At 39.4% G+C, this 19,121-nt stretch overlaps 1 protein-coding gene across 6 annotated transcripts in view; it reads right to left on the reverse strand.

Annotated features, from left to right (window-relative positions):
- The window catches only part of spidr (scaffold protein involved in DNA repair), a 252,990-nt gene that overhangs the window by 21,867 nt on the left and 212,002 nt on the right, over nt 1–19,121 (reverse strand). For 5 of the 6 annotated variants that reach the window (XM_048529190.2, XM_048529192.2, XM_048529196.2 and 2 more), the window contains 3 exons: nt 18,650–18,709; nt 6,217–6,424; nt 609–761 (listed from right to left, as the gene is read on the reverse strand). In XM_048529190.2, coding sequence (XP_048385147.1) covers nt 609–761; nt 6,217–6,424; nt 18,650–18,709 — 421 coding nt within the window. The remainder of the gene's footprint in view (nt 1–608; nt 762–6,216; nt 6,425–18,649; nt 18,710–19,121) is intronic. The other variant, XM_048529193.2, reaches the window with a different exon arrangement.

Raw genomic sequence — 19,121 nt, forward strand, 5'->3', positions numbered from 1 at the left:
CAGCAGGTCTGGCAGCATTTGTGAAGGAAAAAACAGCGTTACTGTTTCGGGTCTGGTGACCCTTCCTCAGAACTAAACGTTCCTGAGGAAGGGTCACCGGACCCAAAGCGTTAACTCTGTTTTATCCTTCACAGATGCTGCCGGACCTGCTGTGCTTTTCAAGAAACTTTGTTTTTGTTGTTGTTGAATAGTGATAACAATGCTTGGAAGGAATTTAAGTCACATTTAGAGGGTTCAGGTTGTCCCTAGGGATCGCCTATGTAACAGCTTACAAACTGAACTGATGCAGTAGTTGTTTCTCTCTCTGGACTGGGAGGCCTGGGTTCAAATCCCACCTACTCCAGAGGCATATAATAACATCTCTGAAGAAGTTGGATACGAAAATCTCTACAAATTGAATTCATAGTAAATCTAACTACAGTGCATATCTTCTTATAAACCAGACTGGTACAGCATCTTGAAACTTTGTCATCCAGAAAAGAAATCTGCACAATTAAGATATTCTGGAATCAATCTATTTTGTGAGATTTTCTTTTAACTTGCAGCACCTATATTGGAGCAACAGTATTAATATATAATCAAACAAAGAGGTAAAAACACAGGCTCACCTTGGACTGTACACAAAGAATTTACTTTGGTCATAGCACTGAGTTCATTAAGGACAACGTTTCCAGTCAATGAAGAGATTTTCTGATTTTCATCTCTTTGCAACACCAATTTGTTGACTGAAATTACGGTACCCTCAACGCACACAATAGAGCCTACAGAATAAGAGAAAATGTGACTTTGTATGACAAGATACCACACGCAAACAAAGTAAGTGTTTTGTAGAAAAAAATGAGATTTAACAAATAAAATATTCTCATTTCCACTTTTTACGAAATTGTTATTAGACAAACCTGCAGATGTACAGCTGCTAAATTGAAACATTGAAGTAAGATCTTCAGAGTAAACTTGTTAAAAGTAAACCTCAGTAGTTCTCTTTCTACTCCTCCTTGTAAGAAATTTTAAACTGAAAAAATGAAAATCTCATGGAAATGCATTGTGTACTGCAGAAAGGAATTAAATTATTCAAGTTACATTAAAGTTGCCACAGTACAGCTGCTCTTTCATTACAGATTGTTGACTCGTGATGGTTCAACCTGAGGGTCACCATGCCTCAGGCGAGTGTGAGGCTGAGGAAGTTGGATCTTCACAGTAACATTATCTGATATTGTCACTGAATCCGCGCTGTTTGCATCACTCTGCAGCTCAAACCAGCTGTCCAGTCAACTGAGCTAACCAATCCCTTAAATTCTTTATAAGTGTGCTGCTGTACAATGCTCCTGTACAGGCTAAACAAGTGTTTAGTTCAGGTTCAGCAAAACCTGCTTGCTCTTAAACACCATGCCCCTATTTATAGGATCCTACATGTTTTATTAGCCAAACCCTAAATCTGCCATGCTACCTTCAATACTTATTGCACAAACATCCCCAAGACATTTGAAGTTTAATAATTTTTCCATAATACACAATGCTAACAAGTTTTGTATCATATGCACATCTTGGAATTGAGTCTTAGACATTCAATGTTCGGTCATTAATATAATAGAGAGCAGGGATTCTAACACTAACCCTGGGGAAATCTTATTTATAACTCTTCCTACAATCTGAAAAACAGCTGTTCATAAGTATATTTTGTTTCCTGTCATTCAGCCAAACTGTTACTCATGTCACTGTTCCTTTGTTCCACTGGCTCTAACTTTGCCCACAAGTCTGTTGTGTGATATTTCATCAAATATCTCTTCTAAGTTTGTGTACACCACATCAACGACACTACCCTCATCTGTTCCCTCTGTTTTCTCATCAAAAAAAAATCAGGTATGTTCACTGGACAGATTTTTCCTGAGCAAATCCACACTGACTTTCCTTTCTTAATTTGTATTTGCCCAAGTATATCCTGAATCATCACTTCCAAAATCTCAAAGATTAAACTGACGGGCCTGTGGCCTGTAGATGGTGGGCTTACCTCTTAAAGTAAGTCAGCTAAATCTTCCACATTTCTCTTATTGAATGCAGCTGTGACATTTTCCATTCCTCAGTCTTCCGGCAACACCGCATTAAAAAGGACTGAAAAATTCTCACCAATGTTTTCACAACCTCCAAATTCGCTTTCCTCAGCGGCCTTAGAAGCATTTCGAGTGGTCCTGGTCCCTTATGAGCTTTAAGCATAACCTAATGTCTTTTCCTTATCAATTTTCCTCATCAATTTTAAATCCATCAAGTGTCTATTGTTTCCGCTTTCACCACAAGCAAGGTAGCATCTTCTTCCTTGGTAAAGACAGATGTGAAGTACTCATACACTAACTCACTTATAACAGTCTCCGTGTTGTCCCTAAAGTGAATTCAAGCAAAGGACACTAGCATTTACCTGTAACCATGTGGTTTCCAAGAAATATCTTATTTTAAAAAGAAAGCCAATGTTTCATTTCTGTGACCCACTGAAAAAAAACAGATATCGCCACAATCCTTCAAACTCTAGTCCATAAAATTGATGGAATATAAAACATGCTCAGAACACAATATCATCATAGAGAAGGATGATGCTTAGGAAGGCTCCCTGGTTTCAAGATACCTGGAGATTTTCTGGGAGAGGTTTTTGGACCTTGCATGGTTTGCAGCCTACGGAGAAAAGTTAGTAAAAGTCAATGACGAGAAATCTGCACTGTCAGCAGGATAAAACACTAACTTCATCACTGCGTGGAAAGTGGGTGAGGCCCAATCTCATTCGGTATCTTGTGGAGCAGACAGGAGGTTACTTAATTTGAGCTTAGTTGGAGAATTTGCAGTAGGCCCGACAATATCATATTACATAAGAAAGTAAATAATAGATAAGATTAGAAGCATTTAAAAGCAATCAAAACTAGAAACTGAGGCATGCACAGACAAGCACAGACAGTGAAGGAAAGTTTTACTTTTGGGGCTGAAGAGAATTCTCTGGGGTACTTTGGCATACTTATGGGTGGCCCCTGTGATAAAGATTTGCAACATGTTACTATTATTTCTATTTGAGAACTTGGTTGGAGGAAAGTACAAGAAAAATCCATATAATTTTCAGTTCCATGAAGGTCTAATGTTTTATTTTCCAACGTCGGAAAGTAATTTTGAACAGTGAATTCAAAACAATTCCAAGAAGTAATTATTTTTAGCTAAATACCAAGCAAACCACCTGTGAAAATAATGCTGATTTGGGTTTACAACATGGGGAGACAGAAAGAAGTATCAAGTTCATTCAGAGAGAAGATGACTAATAATAGGAAGTTCCTGTTGGTAGCAGTCACCAGGCAGTCAGGGCTTTGGACAAGTCAGTGGCAAGAACTGTCCAGAAACAGAAGGATATTGAAAACATCAGTTTAGGGAATTCATGTTAAGTCATAAGGCAGCTGAGTTAAAAGTTGGTTTTAAAGGGCTTGGCTCAGATGTAAACTAAAGAAAATCACTTCTTACAAATGCACAGCAGAAATTTTCCAAAAGGAAACTGATTATGGCCACGCTAGCTGAGCATGAAGCTTTAACATAGAGGCAGGGATGACTAATGGCAACTAAAAGCCGTGCTATTTTTTGTTATGAGAGGAATTAAAGTTAAAAGCAGGGATGTTCTCCTTCAATTACACAGGGCATTCGTGAGACCACAGCTGGGTAGGTCGGGGGAAACTTACTAGATGGATGAGCTGGATAGACCAAGCTTTTTTTCACAGGAGCTTAGAAGAATCAGGGTAACTTTACTGAACTATACCAGATCTTGAAAGTCTTGACAAGGTCTACATCAAAAGTATGTTTCCTCTTGTGGGTGAATGCAAAATGGAGGTGCACTGTTTAAAAATTAGGGGCAGTTCTTTTAGGTCAGAGAAAACTTGTTTTTGATCAATTCTGCAACTTTGAAATTCTGTGACTTAAAGGGTGGAAGAAGCATGGTCATTGAATATTTTAAGGTAAAGGTATATAGATTCTTGTTAGGCAAGGGAATCAAAAGTTATTGAGGGTAGATGGGAATGTAGAATTTGAAACACTAACAGGTCAGCCATGATCTTCTTGATGGCAGATTTGAGGACCTACTTCTGCTCCTACTTCCTGTGCTTATACAATGCTTCAGTAAAGGTTGAATGCCTGTAAGGTTATTATTGTGGTAAAATTGTTGAATATTTCTTTGTGATTTATTAATGAAATTATTTCAAAGATAGTTGTGTACCACAATACAGATCGTGTTTCACTTTTGTGCAATTAACCTTATGTTCCTTTTTGAGGTTGGTTGGCTCACCGAGCTGGTTTCTTGTTTTGCAGATGTTTCGTTACCATGCTGGGGAACATCTTCAGTGCAGCCTCCAATGAAGCTTCAGCGTGTTCTTCCGCCTGGTCTTTAAACTATGGGGTCCATTGAGATGGATTGTCTCACTTCCGGTTTTCCTTCGTAGTGGAAGTTTCCATTACGAAGGAAAACCAGAAGTGAGGCAAACCATCTCAACGGACCCCATTGTTTAAAAACCAGGCGGAAGAACACACTGACGCTTCATTGGAGGATGGACTGAGGATGTTACCCAGCATGGTAACAAAACGTCGGCAAAACAAGAAACCAGCTCGGCGAGCCAACCGACCTCAACACCTACAACCTGAGCTACATATCTACTGCAAAACGCTAGAGATTTATGTTCCTTTGTTACACATACTTTGGAAGTCTTTGTGAATGTGTTCAGTGATTGACTTTGCAGAAACTAAAAGAAAAATAATCCATACGATCTATCAAGCCAGCTTTCACTCTATGATCTGCTTTGTCCATTATTGCTATCGGCTGGAATCACAATATGACAGAAGTAAGTATCTTTAAGATTCAAGATCTTGTAAAGGAATTCTTCGAGAAAGCAGAGAATAGATCAAATATATTTATAGTGAGCAGGTTATTCCTTTACAAGTGCTACTTGATAGTACTATTGATGACAGCTTCACTACTTTTCTGATGATCACGAGAACACCAACAGGGCAGTAACTGGGTCGTTTGGATATGCCAAAAATATGCTAGTTTTGTAGGTCTAATGGAATAACTTGCCTAGGGACATGGCTGGCTCTACAGCACATCTTCAGCATTATTGCTAGAATGTTTTCAAGGCCCAGAGCCTGTGCAGTATCTCGTATCTTCAGCTGTTTCTTGATATCACATCAAGTGAATTGACTTGGTTGAAGATTTTTACTTTTGATGCTAGGAGTCTAAGGAGAAGGCCAAAATTCACCGAGCATTTCTAGCTGAAGACAGTAAATGTTTTACCCTTGTCTTTTGTACTGGTGTGGTGGGTTTTCTAATCCTTCTGTTTAATTGTCCACTACCAGTTAAGATTAGATGCAACAAGACTGCAGAATTTAGAACTGATCTGTTAGTTGTGGGATTACTAATAATAATTCCTGTTGCGCTACCTGTCTCACCACATTCGCTGCTTATCCAGGTGCCCTTTTCAAATATTATGAGCTGGTCCTCACACCACTACTGAGTAGCTTAAACCTTTTCAAATGGTATTAGAAATTCACCCTGCAAGGAAACTGGTTCCAGCTTTGTTCAGTTGCAATCTGTTCTGCCGATACTGATCCCATTTTCCCCAGAACTGGCCCCAATATCCCTAGAACTGAACTGTCCTCCTGTGCCATCTTTCTATAGCCATGCATTCAACAATTCTATCCTCCCATTTCTATGCTGATTTGTGCAGGATCCTGGGTGAAATTCAGGGACTATTAGTTTCAAGGTAGCTTGATTCATAATGAGCTGACACCTTTTCATCACATCACTGGTGACAGAGCTCTCAATTGCAGTTCCTCTCTCTCTCTCCCTGAATTTAACCTAATTATCTGTCCTCCTTAATTAAATAACTTACAGATAATTTTTTGGACTACACATTTCAATCAACTCTCCAAATTTCTCTCTCACGTGCTGATATTTGTTCATTCTATTTCTTCATGAAATATTCTGGGACGTCTTGTGAGGAAATTTCTTTTCAAATTAAATTGCTGTTACACTCATCCAACTTCCTTCCTTTGTATTTTTCTTACTTTTTTATTCTAGCTTTCCGAAAATAATTTAAGTATTTTAATGAAACCATAGTTTGGTATGACCTTCTCTTTCCACAATACTTTAATTTAGTGAATAATTTGAAACCAAAAAAAAATAAATTTGAAGTACACACTGTCAGCCGTTACCTTTCTCGACAATGGCATCCTTGAAGGAAATGTTGCTGGATGTTTCATCATTCAGTGATTTCATAACTTCAGGCCCGACAATGCAACTTGAGGTAACATAGACTGAGAGTGTTTTAGGTAATCCAGGATCGTGACCTGCAGACTGCAGTGATGAATCAATCACAAACAGCCAAAAGTCCTTACATTTTTCATGATTGATAGTTTGCTCCTGTGAAGAAACAACATAGTAGTGAACAATCAATAAATATCTAACAACCCGTACAAGAATTTGGATTGCTATGCAAGAAAGAATATAAAGGGTTTGCATGTGCAACTATGTGGAAGAGGTTGTAAATTAAAGGTCAAGGCAAAAAAGTAAGATGGTTATGACAATCAGAGCACAGCAGGAAAGTGCCAAACTAACACTTCAACAACAGGTAATGCCAGAGCTAGCAAAAAGAGTATAAAGACCAACTAAAGGCTTTGCACTTATAAGCTTCAGAAAAAAACAGATTTATCAGGTCAAATAGAAATACATATGGCCTGACAGCCATTACAGATACATGACTGAAAGTTACCTAACATTGGGATCTGACTATCCAATCATACTTGACATTTTGGTAGAACAGGAAGCTAGGAAAGAATGGTGCTGTTCTTCTGTGAATTAAGGATAACATTCGTGCAATAGTGAGAGATTACCTTAGTTCTAAAGAGTAAGATTAGAATCTTTTTCGGTAGAGATAAGAATCCGCCAAGGGAAGAAGTCAACTGTGGGAGTATTCACAGGCCTCCAAACAGTATCTACTATGTAGAACTGGGGGTACACAAAAAATAAATGGAACTCCTAAGAAAGAAATTACAATTGCCATGGGAAATTTTAATCTACATATATATTGGAGGAATCGGATCAGCATAGGCAGCCTGGAAAATTAGCTCATACAGCGTGTTTGGAACAATTTCTTAGAGCAATGACTTCTGCAGTCACAGAGATTAGGCTTTCGTAACATAATGGAATTGTACATTAGGTTTAAGTGAGATAAGGGTCTGTCTGAGACTAGTGTGCTAAATTTACCACATATACTTTAATAATACTTTAATCTCTTGTAGAATTTAGCCCCTAACCCAGCCAAACAATCCAAACTCTCTGTATTTACCACTGGCTCGTCACTGAAATCAAACTCATGATGATGCAAGCCTACTTAATACAATCATAGAATCATCGTAAATGCTAGTGAGTGTGATCGTCCACCTGGAGTTACCAAATAGCACACCACTGAAGGTACTTGTTCAACACCTCATGTCAGTGCACATCAATAGTGACATCAAGAGCATCAACCTGCTGGTGTGAATTGCAAACTGTGTCAATAAAAATTGCCAAAATGGAGAGTCTGGATGCAATTTTCCAACATTTTTTCTAAGTGAAGGAACAAATTTGTTAGGTGGTGACTAACACTATCCCTGCTGCTGGGATAACTCACCCCATCGCCCATCCATCAGCTCATTAAGACCAGACAGGCAGATGAAACCATTTATCTTGTGCTGTCAGAGATCTTGAAATTTATCTATTAGGGCTGGTGGCTTCTGGGTCCTAAAATGTACTGGTTGAGATCTGCTCCTCAGGGGATCTAGCAGCGAGAAGATAAGTTGTTTCTATCTTCTTGTCACCAAATTCAGAACACAGGGTGAGAGGCAAAAGTACAGCTGGCTTTCAGTGGCCACACTCTTGCCCCTATACGTGCCTCAAATTGGAGTAGTAGGAGGTTTCCTCACCTACCAGTGAGCAGGGTACCACTGTTTCCCAGTCAGGAAGCTTGAAACATTTCTCAACTGCTGGCAAGGTAGGTGACCATTAAGTGAAAGTCCCCATTGGATCTTCTCACCCAGATCTTAAACAATGAAGTGACAAGAAACGAGTGCATTTCTTTCTCAGGCCAACCCATCCCATTGTTTTCTTTGCTTGGCACCTCTCAGAAGGGAAAGATCTTCCCTCAGTTTCCCAAGATTCTATTTGAATCTTTGCCCTGAAATAGGTATGAAAATTAGGCATTGTAAAGTTTACAGTCAACTGTGGATTATATATCAGGTTTACAAAGTGAAACAATTAGTGAAGACACATCACTGCTTGACTCCTGTATTGACCTCAAAGTAATCCGTCACATTACCTTCAGTGAGGGCCGTCACCAACATCTTGTTGCAGAGAGGATGTTATTGAATTTCACTCGAGAGCTAACTGCTAACAGTGTCTTCCATAACATTTTGTAACTGAGTCACAAAACTTGGTCAGATAAGTGAAGGCCATATAGAGCAGTGGATGTTGTTTCTGGTGCTTCTCTTAGAGTTGCAAATATGTGAAAATCATGTCCACAATTACACAAATTTGCGGAAGCCACACTGGTTTCAGGAGAATTTCCTCAGAGACTGAAGAAAGCGCCGAGGGGAGATTCAGGGGATGATCTTTCCGGCAATGGAGAGTAGGGAGATTCCTTGGGTACCACAGTCCATTTTGTCTTCTTCTCAAAAAAGGTGAGGATTACAGCATCACTGAGATCCACAGGGATTTCTTCATTTCCCAGGATTTCAAATACAGTTGATGGATATGACAGGCTCTGCTTCTCCAAGTTGAAAATCATTACTAGAATCTGTCTGCTCCTGCAGCTTTTCCATTCTTCATGTGTATAGTGGTGGCTTCACTTCTGCCACACTAGGTGGGAGTCCAAGATCAGCTCTGATGGGAAGCTGGGAGATTTCTTCAAATATGTCCTCGATGATTGTATCGCTGTTTAGGAGTTCACTTAAATGCCCACTTCGTCAGAATCTGATATTTTCTCTGTCTCTCCAAAGAGTTCTACCCTTACTTGCATCAGTTTAAGGCCAAGGGTTGTGGGTTCATATATTGTACTGGTGTCAGTGAAGAAATCCTGGGTGATGTGCTTGTCAGCAAGAAGTTGCAGCTCCATAGCTTTCTCAGTCCACTCTTGGTTCATAATTTCCCTCATTCTTGTTTGTAACTCTGCTTTTGCCATTTGAGTTCTTCACTTTGGCGTTTTGCCAGGCATGGAGAGCTCTCTCTTTTTTCAGGATGAGGTCTTGGGCAACACAGTCATTTTCATCAAACCTGTCTTGGTCGTGTCGCCGATTATTTCTTCACAGCATGAGATGAAGGCTGTCTTCAGCTCTTCCCAAATTTCTTCCACTCCAAAAAAAATGAACTTTTTGGAGACTTTGATGGAAATATTGTTGGAGGTTCGTTAGTCTGCTTGCACTTGAAGCTGCTCAAGGCTGAACTGTTTTCTGAACTGTTTCTTCATCTTTCCCAGCTGTTTCTGGTGGATTTTGATGGACATTATGAGGGATAAGCCATGATCTGACCAACAGTCATCTGCACTGACCATCGCTTTGGTAATGAGGATGGCCTTTTGGTCTCAGGATCAAATGGTGTCCCAGTTCTTAGATCTTCGGTGCAATTCTGCCTCTTTCCTTCCCAATAATTCCTTTCTAGAGGTGTCTGTCCTATACAACCTTGGTGTTTAAGTCCCTAAGGATGATAATCTTATCTAGCGCTTTCGGTGAGTATGGTATCCAGGGTTAAGTAGAAATATTCCTTGAACTCATGTATGGCATCAACGGTTGGAGCATAGGCACTCACAACTGTTGCCTTCTAGTTCTTGGGAAGTCGAGGACAGAGAGTTATGAGGTAATCATGAATGCTAACAGGCAGCTCATAGAGTCAGCTGACAAGTTTATTCTTGACAGTAAATCTAATTCCATGTGTTCTGGGTAGATTCTCAGGATTTCCTCTCCAGAAGGTGTAGCCATCACATTCTTCCCTCAGCTGCCCTTTACCTGCTCTTTGAATCTCCTGCAAGGCAGCAATGTCAATGTTGAAGTGCCTGAGGTTCACAGCAAATAAGATAGGTCTTTGTTCTGGGTGACTGTTTTACAAACAGTGAGCAAAGTTGGATAGAATATATCATTAGTGAAGACTTGCGGCTTTGAAAAGAGTAAACTCACAGTTATGCTGTTGTATACACCCAATAGGACAAAGCCTAAACTAACAATGATATTAAAGAGGAAAACAGTAATTCCCAAAACGAGTAGTCATCCACATTCACTATGAAGAAATTATGGGTCAAGGTGGTTTGAAAATATGGCTGAGAAAAGTCTGGAGTTTCCAAACTGCACTACATATGGTGAACGTCTTCAAATCAAGAACATATTCATATCAAAAGATGTTGCTGAAATTAAATCGCAGAAGAGTGATACTCAATTATTTCTATTTGTTTGATTTACTTGTTCAAACAATGAATGCCTCTTTAAACAAGTTTTATCAAGGATAGCAGGAGAAAAATATGGAATGACTGGAAGATTGGAGGTAAGACAACATTCACTCAGGAAAGCAGCTTATGAGTGTTGCTGCTAGCAATCCTGTATGTGGGTTGTATAGGTCTGAGATAAAATTAGAATAGAGAGTTATCAAATCACTCAAGAAATGCGAATTGTTCAGTGCACTTAATGGCACAGAAGAGGATTATCTCTGTGACGATATTGCCAGTGTTGAGATGATGATGTTGATGATCCATGTGACAGTTCCTTTCAACAAGTAGACTGAGGCGAGTTACATAGTTCTCAAAATGGGGGTGATTTTTATCAATTATTGCTAAGTAGAAGTGAAAAACAACTGAATAAAATCTATGTATTTATAGATTGAGAATTTGTTTTTGATGCATGTAATAAATTTAATGAACTTAGAGTACAAAATCTGATGAACATTTACACGGAGGTTAGTTTTTATTCATAAATAAAAATGTTAAGAACAAAAATACTTTTGGTTCCATTTCGGCTAATTTAAGGATGAGGTTTGTGGCAGCTGAAATAGCAAGGAGATGGAAGAGGTAAAATATCAACCTTTCCAAAAGTGTTACTTGTGTGTAAGTCAATACATTACACTTTTACTAAGAATTTAGTCACTGTAACCCATTTTTGCATGAATATATACAACTAATAAAGGCATTGACAAGGGAGTTGATTAAAGTGAGCCGGGAAAATAGGTTAAGAGGTACAGTTGGTTCTGCTATAACACATTTACTGTCAACGTGAATTGGTTGTAACACTATTTCTAAAACATGAACCTGTGTTTACAATAATGCGATTCCATCGGCGCACAGCAGAGTATGAGCCGACATCACATGAACCATTTCACAGTATTTGTCATGAATATGTACAATGTTAGCACCCAGTCTCTGTGCCAGCATCATGTGATCATTTCGCAGGCTTTGTCATGAAGTGTTTTCTATGAGAGGTACAATACAACCCCCTCCCCCCATCAAGTCACCTTGGCATTTTTTCAAGGTAAAGTGTTAAATTTACTTTTATTTCATTATTGGATATGAATTAAACATTTATTCAAATTGTGCTATTAGTTGTGCTAGGTTTCTAAGTGATTTTCTTTGGTGGTCTGCCCCAACCCCACTTTTCCCACAGGCCCCATTATTTCTATAGTGTGATTTTCTAAAATGCAGAACCGACTGTATGTCATTCAAAATGTTGCAACAGACATTTGAAGAATTTTTTCATACAGGTACTTCTCCTATAACATAATAGTTGCATTCTTGTGCGATCTCGTGCTATTGAAAATCGCCATTAAAAAATCACATTATAGGGAAATCACTATACTGTACAGTAGAAAGTTTGCATTATGCAAACAGTGTCCACTATTCATCAATCACGTTACAGCCAATTTGTGTTAATAAAACACACTTTATAGGAGAAATACCTGCATTTAGCAAAGATACATTCCAGTAAGAAAGATAGACTCCAGGAGACAAATGCACCATTCGTGGCTAATTAGGCAGGTTAAAGAAATTAGGTCACATTTGGAATACTGAGTACAGTTCTGGTGGCCACACTACCAGAAGGATGTGAAGATTTTGGAGCGGGCACAGAAAAGATTTACCAGGATGTTGTAGTGTATTAGCTATGAGGAAAGATTGGACAAACTTGATTTGTTTTTGCTTGAACGTTGGATGTGAACAGGCCACCTGTTCAAAGTTTACAAAATTATGACAGGCATGGATAGAATGGATAATGAGAGTTGGGGTAGAGACATCAATTACTAAGGGACATAGGTTTAAGGTTTAAAAGGGAGGAAAGTTCAAAGGAGATGGCAGAGGCAGGTTTTTTGCCCAGAGGTTGGTAAGTGCCTGGATAACGCTGACAGAAGAGGTGGTAGAATCATATACAACAGCAACACTTACGAGGCATCTTGATAGGAACATGAATAGACGGGAAGTACAGGGATATGGATGGGTAGAATCCCCACAGTGTCGAAGCAGGCCATTCAACCCATCCGATCCACACTGACCATCCAAACAGCGTCCCACCCAGACCCATCCCTTTACCCTATATCTATACTCTATACCCACATTTCCCATGTCTATTCCACCTGAATGCACATCCCTGGCCACTATGGGCAATTTAGAATGGCCAATCCACCTAACCAGAATCTGACAGGAAAATGGAGCACCCAAAGGAAACCCACGCTGACAAGGGTAGAATTTTTAAATTCCACACTAGACAGTCGCCCGAGGCTGAAATCAAACTGGCGCTGTGAGGCAGCAATGCTAACCACTGAGTCACCATGCCACCCTAAAGGAAAAGTATACAAATTGTGGGGATTAGTGGTACATCGAAGGTTTCTGGTTTATCAATTCTGCACAAAGAATGACTACAAAAAAAAGGAGGTGGAAATTAGAGTATGAAAGTAAGTTCAATAGAAATATTAAAAAATTCCAAGAGTTTCTACAAATATTTAGCAAGGCAAGTGGTAACTAAAGCAAAGGTGGGTCTTCTAGAAAGACAGTGGAATTAATAACGGGAAAAAAGAAAATGACAGAAACATGGAATAGCTATCCTGCCTACCGCAGAAAACACAAGGAACATCATAGAAAAACATGAATATAAAAGGTGAAAGGGAGGGAAGAACATATAGAATTATAATCACAAGGGAAAGATTACTGAGAAAACCATTAGAATTAAAGACTAGCATCTAGAGTCCTAAAAGAAGTGGCTGCAGGGATAGTAGATGTATGTTTTAATTTTTATTAATTCCCTTGAATACAGAAAAGATCCCTTCAGATTGGAAAATAGCATGTACAACTCCTCTATTCGGGAATGAAAGGAAACAGAAAACAGGCAATTACAGGCCTGTTCACCAAACACCTTTTCTGTCTTAGGGAAAGTATCATGTATTATTATGGAGGCTGTAGCTGGGCACTTGGAGTCAGCCTGGCTTTGTGAAAGGGTAATCTTGTGTTAATAATTGATTAGTGTTTTTTGAGCAAGTAACAAGTTAAGTGGAATCTGTAGGTGTGGCATACTTGAGATTTCCAAAAGGGTTTGGAAAAGTGGCACAACAAAGGCTACTGTGCAAAGTAAGAACTCAAAGTGTAAAGGATAATATATTAAAGAATTGGTTGGTTATGAAGAAGTAGAGAGCAGGCATTAACGATCACTTCCAGGTTTGACAGGCTGTAATCAGTGAGAGCTGCAAGTTGGTGACTCAACTATCTATAATCTGCATAAATGACTTGGATGCACAAACCAAATATAAATTTACTAGATTTTTGGATGATACAAATGTAGGTAGGAAATAAAGTGTAACAAGGTTTACATAGGAACTTAGATAGGTTAGTTGAATTAGATAAGTTAAATAGGAAAAATTGGTGGGTTAAATGTGAATCTTTCCACTTTGGCAAGTAGGATTGAAAAACAGTATGATATTTACATGGAGAAAGATGTAAAGCCTGGCAGTACAGACTGATGTGGGTATTCTGACATGATCACAGCATGCATGTACAGCAAGTGATTACAATTACCTACTGTCATTTATTGCAAGGGGAATGGAACATAAGAAGCAAAGTTTTGCTACAATTCTGTGGAGAGTTGGCAAGATCACACTTAGGGCATTATGTACAGATATGGTCCCCTTACCTGAAAAAAATTCATGAAATAAAATTAGAAGAAGTTCAGAGAAGCTTCACTGAAGGGTGACCTTATGAGGAAATACTGGACTAGGTTATGCCTCTATCTATTGGATTTTAGGAAAATGAGGAGGGATCTTAATGAATCATACAATATCTTGAAGGGAGTTGAAGTGATTGCTGAGAGGATGTTTTCCTTTGTGAGAGACTAGAAACAATGGCCACTATGTAAAAGATAAGGGCATTCCCATTTAAGATGGAGATTAAAAGGATTTTTTTTCTCAGAGGTTTGTTAGTCTCTGGAATTCTCTTTCCCATAAACCAGTGCACGGAGATTATTTGATATTATTAAGGCCAAGTTCGATAGATTCCTGATAGACAAGGGAGTCAAAGGGTACTTCTTCACACAGTCAGGAAGAAGAGATTACATCCAGTGTGAGACACAGCCCGAGTGCATGCGTGACCTGGGGAGTCTAGAGGCAGTGTGGGAATTCGGTGTGGGGGGAAGAGGTTCTTTTTGCTTGCTTTTTTTGTTTCATAGTCTGTAAAGTCTAGGGCCTAGCACAAAAGAGTGACATCACACGTTGTAAGTTCATTGCTTGATGACAGCTATTAATTTGACTATCATTTCAAGGTTACTTTCAGACTGGCTAAAACCTAAAAGAGTGGTATGCTTTTTTTAAGAAGTTAAATTAGATCTAAGTAATCAAAATAGAGATGTTGGGCCAGGTGATGTGTTGTAACTGCATGATGTGGGAGCTGACAGACCCCATTGTGGTTCATAATGACCACATCTGTAGCAAGTGTTTGTGGTTTGATGAACTCTGGCTCAGAGTTGATGAACTGAGGTTTGAGCTTTGAACACTGTGACACATCAGGGAGGGGGAGAGTTACCTGGACACTGTGTTTCAGGAGGCCGTCACATCCCTTAGATTAAATTCCACAAATTCAATCAGCAGTCAGGGACAGACTGTGACTATGAATGAGAAAGGTAAAAGGCTTCAGGAGATAGTGCTGAAGAAGCTTTAGCCCTTCAGCTTGTCTAATAGGATTGAGATTCTTTTTCCCTGTGTGGATGAGAGTGGAGGTGGCAGGGAGAGTAGGCAAACTGACCAAAGCAGTATAGTACAGGAAGCCATTCAAGAGGGGGAAGAAAGGAGAAATGTAGTCATAAACAGGGGCAGCATAGCCAGGAGTATAGCCAATGTTGTCTGTGGCCAAGATCAAGAGTCATAAAGGCTGTGTTACCCGCCGGATGCCAGGGTTAGAGATGTCTCATCTCAGCTGCAGACGAACTTTGAATCCAAGGGAAAAGATCCAGTTATTGTGGTCAATTAGATACCAATGATGTAGGTAAAAAGGAGAAAGAGGTTCTGCTGCTGGAAGATGAGCAGTGATGGGTTAAATTAGAAAGCAGAACTGAAAAGATAATAATCTCCAGACTGTTACCTTAGACAGGAGCAATTTGGCACAGAGTCAAAAGGATTAAAGACATAAATGTGTGGCTTCAAGATTGGTGAGGGAGAAACAGCTTGAATCCATGAGACATCAGCACCAGTATTGGGAAAGGAGGTAGCTGTTCTAATGGGACAGGCACAGAAGATGAAGGGGCAACTATGAGAAGGGAATCAGTTAATGCAGGACCTAGGATGTCATACTTAAATGCACGCAATATGCAGAACAAAACAAATGAGCTTGTAGCATAGACTGAAATTAGCAGATACTATGTTGTGGGTATCACAGGGATGTGGCTGCAAGGGGTTCAGGGCTGGAAATAAACATCTTAGGATATGCGTCTTATTGAAATGACAGACAAAGAGACAGAAGTGGCTGGGTTGCCTTATTAGTAAGAAATTAACTTAAATCAATTGTAAGAAATGACATAAAATTAGCAGGAATAGAATTGGTGTGGGTAGAGTTGAAGAAAGACAAAGTTTAAAAGGCCCTGATGTCAGTTATGTGCAGGCTTCCATGCAGTAGTCAAGACTTGGGAAGAAAATAAATTAGGAAATATACAATGGAGTTCCATAAATTAATCACCCCCTGGCTGAAGAAATTCCGTCTCATCTCCATTCTAAAGAACCATCCCTTCGCCGTAATGCTTTGTCCTCCAGTCCCACTCTTTCCTTCTAATGGCAACATTTTCTCCACCTCCACTCTATGCGGACCTCTCAGTATTCTGTAAGTTTCAATCAGATCTCTCCATATTCTTCTAAACACTATGCAGTACTGACCCAGAGTCCTCAACTGTTCGTCACATGACAAGTCCTTCATCCTCAGGATCATCCTTGTAAACCTCCTCTGGACCCCCTCAAATGCCAGCACATCCTTCGTTAGATTTGAGGCCCAGAACTACTCTCAATATTCCAAATGCGGTATGTCCGGATCGTTATGCAGCCCCAGTAGTACATTTATGTTCTTGTACGCTCGCTTTCTCAAAATGATTGCTGATATTGCATTTACCTTCCCGATGCCAATTGAACCTACATGTTAACTTTAAGATAATTCAAGTCCATTGCTGCTTCAGATTTCTGAAGCCTTTCCCTGTTTAGCAAATAGTCTATGCCTCTATTCTTCCTATCAAAATGCATAACCTCACAGTTTCCCTCATTATATTCTATCTGCTACTTCTTTGTTCATTCTGTTAGCTTGTCCAAGACATTCTGCAGTCTTCCTGCTTCCTCAACACTGCCCATTCCTCCAACTGTCCTTGTGTCATCTGCAAACTTAGCAGCAATGCCCACAGTTCCATCATCCAGATCATTAGTGTACAACGTAAATAGTTATGGACCCAACATGCTCCTCTATGGAACCCCACTGGTCGTTGGCAGCCATCCCGAAAAGACATTTTCATCCTTACTGCTTCTGCCTTCTGCTTCTCATCCAGTCTTCAATCCATGCCAGTTCTTGCCCCTAACGCCATGGGCTCTTACCTTATTTAGCAATCTCCTGTGTGTCCCATTGTCAAAGGCCTTCCGGAAGTCCAAAAAGATCATGTCCACAGCTCTCCTTTTTCTAACTTACTTGTTCACCACGCATGCTTTTTCTTTTGTTTTTATACTGTCCCTGACTTCTCCTTGTCAGTCATCGTTGCCTCGACCTCTCTTTAATGTTTCTTCTTCCTTGGGATGAATTTCTGCTGTGCCTCCCGCATTGCCCCCAGAAACTCCTGCCATTGCTGCTTTACCATCTCCCTTGCTAGGCCCCCTTCCAATCAACCTTCCTCATTTCTTTGCAGTTGCCTTTACTCAATTGTAAAACTGTAACATCTGATTCCTGCTCCTCCCTCTCAAGCAGCAGGATGAATTCTGTCATGTTATGGTTACTGTCACCAAAGTGGCCATTCACCTTAAACTCGCTAATCAAGTCTGCCTCATTACACGTCACCAAATCCAAAACTGTGTGTTCCTTTAGTGGGCTATACTGCAAGCTGCTCCAGAAAAACCACCTTGGAGACATTCCACAAATTCCTTTTCTTGAGATCTGATATCAACATGATTCCCAGTCTGCCTGCATATTGAAGTCCCCCATGATTATTGTAATAATCCCCTTTTTTCGCACCTAGCATGTGCTATGCACATAGGAAAAGAAAGTTGATCAGATCAGTCATGATCCTATCAAATCACAGCTCAGGCTTGAAGGGCCAAATGGCCTGCTGTTGTTCCTAAATTCGATATTCGCATGTTCTTAAAAACATATTATTCAAACTTTCTACATGCTAGCAAAGGCTACGTGTGAAATACTAGCTGCCAAAAACATCAGAACTAACTACCAAGCTGTTCAAATGCAACTATGGCAAAAACAGGTATAAGATAATATTGAAAATTGCTCAAATTAAAAAAACCTAAAAGTAAATTTAACCAAGCAAATTGCTATTCTTAAATTTCCATTCAATCAATTAAGTGATGAAAGGAATCATCAATTCACCAACAGTCAGTGCTGATTCTGTCATTTGGTTCCACATCCTATCACAGTCTTGCTTCATTTGTGGAACTAGGAGCTGAATACCAGAGGAATGGTCAGAGCTGCTGTTTTTGACCACAAGGCACTATTGAACTGAATACGCCATGAAGGAGGCCTAACAAAAGGTAAACTCTAATTACCTGCAGTCTTTTCAAAAACATAAATGAAAGCTTCACTTGTTAAGGATCATTTCATGCAACTTAGGATATCATTTCAAGAGCATCCCCAGTCCAAATTCCTTCTGCTTGTCTCTCAGTGATTTTTCCACATTGCAAGATCAGTAGTGCAGATTTCAGCTCACAATTTTAGGGCTCAGTTCCATCTTTGCATCTCTGATACTACAACAGCCACTGGAACTTTGCAGAATTAGATTGACAATGAACAGTTAACATTTATCCAACATATGCCCATATCCTCATTTAAATGTAATTAATCAACAGCTCTACAAACATAAAAATATTCATTGTACATTGGCATTTCTAGAAGTATGTCATTAAAATGCATGCTTATACCTGGAACCTGGTGTAAATAACTTCTGCATTGAAACTACATCGATTTCTTTGAGGAACATGCTGAAATTGAGTAGAAAAAGATGGCAAAATTAAAGTAAAATTTTATACTGCCTTAGATAAGCATTGATATTTGCTGCATGATAAGGAATTAGTCATTCAAATTACCTGGATGTACATAATACCAATAGCTTGTACATCAAACATTCTGCTTCTTAAAAACCATAAAGTTTAATGTGGGCCAAAGGATTATTTTAAGTTATGGCAATTGTGTAATGCTTACCTTCACCATTTTCAATCAACGGAACACAGCTTTTCTTGAATCCTATATATTAAATACATTTGACAACGGATACTAAAAAGTTCAGGTCGACCTTACTCAGCTACAGATTTTTTTTTAAATGCTCTGAAATGTTTGCCACCTTGCGGGAAAAAAGGGAGATAGATAGTAGAGAATTACCAGCCAGTTATCAAA

The sequence above is a fragment of the Stegostoma tigrinum genome, chromosome 5 (assembly GCF_030684315.1).
Source record: "Stegostoma tigrinum isolate sSteTig4 chromosome 5, sSteTig4.hap1, whole genome shotgun sequence".
Lineage (NCBI taxonomy): Eukaryota > Metazoa > Chordata > Chondrichthyes > Orectolobiformes > Stegostomatidae > Stegostoma > Stegostoma tigrinum.